The sequence below is a fragment of the Austrofundulus limnaeus genome, unplaced genomic scaffold (genome assembly GCF_001266775.1).
Source record: "Austrofundulus limnaeus strain Quisiro unplaced genomic scaffold, Austrofundulus_limnaeus-1.0 Scaffold431, whole genome shotgun sequence".
In the NCBI taxonomy this organism is placed as follows: Eukaryota; Metazoa; Chordata; class Actinopteri; order Cyprinodontiformes; family Rivulidae; genus Austrofundulus; species Austrofundulus limnaeus.
In genome coordinates, this window is record NW_013952833.1 from 139,113 (window position 1) to 143,794 (window position 4,682).

The window sequence follows — 4,682 nt, forward strand, 5'->3', positions numbered from 1 at the left end:
ATATATATATATATATATATATACACAATATGTATATTACATAATACCCCCTTTAAAGATTCTGTAGATAACTTCTATGATAATGTATTATTTTACAATTTTTTTAAAACCGTGAGCATGTCTTAATTGATGGATATGAGACAGATAATCTGAAAAAATAAAACTCCTCTGGCTCCTCCCAGTGGTCCTGTTGTCATGTTGTCACATTGCTCCCTGTCACAAACAGCCAATCAGAGCCAGGAGGAGTGTCTTTTACCAATGTCAATCATTTTTGTGTATGCACTGCTCCGTCCCTCCCCCTACAGTGCATGTCCTCATTCAAGTTCAAGTTAGCCTATGTGCTGCAATTGTGCTAATGGGGGAGAAACAAACTAACGTTGCAGGAAAACTGTCTCATTCTGAGAGTTCTGAACGTTCGGCTGTTTATCTGTTGTCATCGGTGGCTCTGCTGTTCAGGGTTAGGGTGTATTCATGGAAGACTCCACAGTGGAGTGGGGGTGGGGGGTTGCAGGTTGTTTTCTTTCTGAAGGTGAGCTTGTTCAAATTTTCAGGTTAAGTCCATGGTTTTCTCAAAACTCCCTACTGCACCTTTAATACAAACAACCCTGATTCAACCCTGCAAATGTAAGTTGTGCTGCCATACTTTCTCAGAAAGAAGATGTTTTCTCCTACAGTCCTTTCAAACAAGCCATACTTGGTCAGTTTTAGCCGTTTCTCTAAGCTCAGTCAAGTTTGACCTCAAAGTGAACTGAGATGTTCACGCATGATTAAATTAATATTGTCTTCAGTGATGATTTTACTTGAATAATCTCTCTCACCTTGGAACGATGGAGTCCAACTTGTTTGGAAATGGCCTTTTTAGGTTAATTTGCAATGATTGCTTCACTGCCAACATCGTTCTTCCTCAGCCTTGTGTTAACACCTGATGAGAGCAGACCAGCAAACTGACAAAAACTCTTCTTACAGATTATTAGTCGAGTTTTTGACTCCACTCCCAGCCTCTAACCTTTTAAGGACTGAGGCTCTTATCTTCTTAGAATATAGATAATAAACTCAAGTGTCATTAGTATTTTGATAAAACACTCGACCTAACAGAATAGGTTTCTCTAGATTTGGCAGAGGCACCTCTACACCAAAGCAAAAGTGAGAATATAATTTCAAGAGATTTGTTATTTCACTGTCATGTATAGGTTATTTGACAGATGCAGCAATATGAGAAGCACCTTTTCATATACAGTGGACTTTTTTAGTTTTTATTTACACTTGATATATTTTTTATTGAGAAGAGCTCTGTCACTACTCAACTTATTGAAGCTTGTTTTCTTCTAACTTTATGCATGGGTATGGATCCTGAGATCCTGCCTTGGTTTCAGATCAGTTTCCTTATTCTGGGACATTAAATATTACTTAATTTTAAATAAAGAATATATTTACATTTTAATTCTCAATTGCTCAAAAACAAAAAAAGTTTGTTTTTATGTTCATCAGGATCTACTAATCCTAATTTTTTTTTTTTATTTTATGTACTCTGTTAAACCCCAGTAAGTTCTCAGTTTTTCCCATCACACATCTGAGCACCCAGGAAGTGTGGAGGGCTTTGCTCAAAGAGGGTAAATAAGGGTGGAGGCAGATATGGGTGTTTCACCTACCCCACCAAAGTTTTTGTGTCAGTCAGGGGATTTGAACTTGTGACCTCTTGGTCTTGCCTTCTTTAACCTCTGCACCACCACTCCTGCCCAGAGGAATAGTCAAAAGGGCATTAAAAACACACAGCAAGCAGACGCTTGAGACTTAGGAAATTATTTTTTGGGGGGTGGGGGGGGGGGGCTATTGCCCCACCTGCCCCCTGTCCCTGGTGGCATCCCTGACTATCAGCTCCGAGCAAAACAAGAAAACAGCCACTTCCTTCAGGTGTAAAGAAGCTGAATTATCAGATTCACACGTTCAAACAGGAAGTCAATGTTGGGCAATTTTAGTATGTGTGTGTGTGTGTGTGTGTGTGCATGTGTGTGTGTGTGTGCTGGTGTGTGTGTACGTACATGCCACTTAATTTATTATAAAGTTGTACCAGCAATGACTTTTTGTTCTGTTCAGCTTTAAGCACATAATTCATTCATTAAAGAATCTTTTAAAACAGAGTTTACTAAAAAGAATTCAGCAATTTTGTATTTTTATTTCTTCTGGATTTACAAAATATCTGACTCAGTTAGATCTGTGGAGCATTTCTCTCCATTATAAACTAATAAGTGCTTTTCCTGCTCACCAGACTCTGCCCTCCTCTGCTGAGAAACAGTACTACAAAGACACGTATCACATACCCTCTCCTTTTCCACCCAGCAGCTCATCTGACTGTGACTCAAAAGGAAAAGGTTTGAAAATGGAAAGAAAAGACCGAAAAGTGAGCAAGATATGAAGGTCAGCCTCTCAGCTTTTCTTATGACGAGGGCCGTTTGGCTTATAAAACCCACTTAGTTTCCTTCAACCCTGGTGAAAGGTAACTTTTCAGCAGCCAGTCTGCCCCCTGCAAACAAATGGCACACTGCTGGATTAGCAGCCTCTGAGTTGGAGCAGCGAGAGGGGAGCTGTCATTACTGTCAAAGAGGGGGAAATACAGATAGTGAGTTATGATAGCCGAATCACAAATTGAATTTGTGCTGTGTCAGTGTGGATTTACAGCTGGGACTTCAGGCTTCTCTGTCTTCGTGGCTACATTTTTCAGAACTGATCTCTGTGTCTTATGACTAAAGTTTCAGCAAAGATGGGTGGAAAAAATACCAGAATATTTTATTTTATCACATGTCAAGTGTATTTATACCATTTGATGCAGGGATCTGACTAATCCCTGCATCAAACCTATGCTTCTGCTAATAAGAAAAGATATGCAGATGTTGGGTGGAGTGGTTGAGAAGCACTTCATTCAAATTCAAGGCATTTCTTTCATGTCTTACCAAAAACTTCATCCTGTGTTTCAGGCTCGGCTGCTGTTCCGGCTGGTTCTTCTTTGGGTTCAGGTGACGGAGCCTTTAATGAGAACACAAAAACAGATTGAAGAGGTGAGGCGCTGGGGTGCCATGGCAACAGAGCAGAGATACAGACCAACAGACAGGAGGAGGAGGAGAGAACATGGACAGAGTATACCTGCTCAGAGGTACGCTGCAGGAGCTCATTAAGCCCATTTTAATGCCAAAATGCATTTCCCTACAGACGGGAAGAAGGCTGCACATTTTAATCCAACACATCTTCAGTCTGATGTTTTCATACAGGATTTCATCAAGAAGCAAGTAAATGCAAACTCAAATTGAGATCAAATTGACTTCTGCTAATGTGATTTGTTTAATCGTTCTGGACAGCAACAAACTGGATCAAGAAAAATATAGGCTTACACTAAAATATCAGGGATTTGGATACATTTTTAAAAATAACTTATCTGTATAAAATTGTAAATTTAATGATTTCCTCTGGTTTAAAATGTATTGTTGAAATTTTATAGAAACGGGCTGTAAATTTACAGTGCTTGTGTAAAACAGAAGGAAGAAATTATAACTGACTAAAAGATCAATTTTTTAATGCATTTTTTGTAAAAAGAGTTAAAATATATTTGTAAATGTTTATGATTTTAACAACATTTAATGACTGATAAACTAATAAGTCTAAGCCTAACCATTTATTTACAAGTTGAGATGTAGAGGTAAAGAGACACTAAAGAGCGCTGAACTCATCCTAAGTATCCTTGTACACCATGTAATATCACATCTGTAGCTGCTGTCACAATGCAATGTAACTGGAAATGTAACATAAAATATAACAAAATCAACGACAAAATCCAACCAAACTTGCATGCAGTTTATTTGTAATATTTGTATATTATCTGCCACAGTTTGTGACAGTTAACAGAGCAAACAGGAAGCGCAGAAAGCACATGTTCAGGGAGAGCATTTCGTCTGTCTCAGCAGGCTTCATGCTGTAAAAAAGTTGGAATAAAACAAATGTGATCTGAGTCATGAATAATTATTTCACTCATTTTTGGCATTTGAACCAATCTAAGCATGTGCATTTTTTCAATTCTAATTTTCAGGTTCCATAAAAGCTCCTGCTGATCTGCTCCTCGTCGCCAAAGACAAAGTATGATTGACGTCATCTTTCACAGCAGTTCTCTTCACTTCCGAGTGGGGCTCTACCAATAAAAGGAACCAGCAGCACACAAACGCTCACAATTCAACAAGTGATGTGCAGCTGTGACGCAATCTAAACATGTGAGGGGAGGTGAAGAGTGATGAGTGAGCACTTACTAATGCAAATCACACAAGGGTCGATAAGTGTCATGCTTTTAAAACTTTCTGTCTATTTCTTTATCATCTACGGTAAGCCAATTATACACACTGCTCTGATACAGAGAAATTAAGATTGAATTACTGGAGGCTTAAAACCTTGACTTATATTTCTGAAAAAAAAAAATTCCACTTGAGACATTCTGGAGCAGAGCGGATCATGGGGTGGCACAGTGGGCCTGGGCTCATATACATTAATTTATTGAGTTCTTGAACCGTAACTTCTCTCTATTCATGACTGCCTATGAGATCAAGATCATGTTAATAAATCCAGTCAAGAATCAGGAAGTTAGCCAAGACAATCACCTCTTCTAACTTTATTCTACATGAAATCTTTATGGGGTTTGTCCTAAG

The 4,682-nt window shown here is 38.6% G+C and overlaps 1 protein-coding gene across 1 annotated transcript in view; it reads right to left on the bottom strand.

Annotated features, from left to right (window-relative positions):
• LOC106529260 (myelin basic protein) overlaps positions 1 to 4,682 on the bottom strand; it is a 116,243-nt gene that overhangs the window by 37,447 nt on the left and 74,114 nt on the right. Inside the window, exon 3 of the mRNA XM_014024620.1 lies at positions 2,949 to 3,021. Coding sequence (XP_013880074.1) covers positions 2,949 to 3,021 — 73 coding nt within the window. The remainder of the gene's footprint in view (positions 1 to 2,948; positions 3,022 to 4,682) is intronic.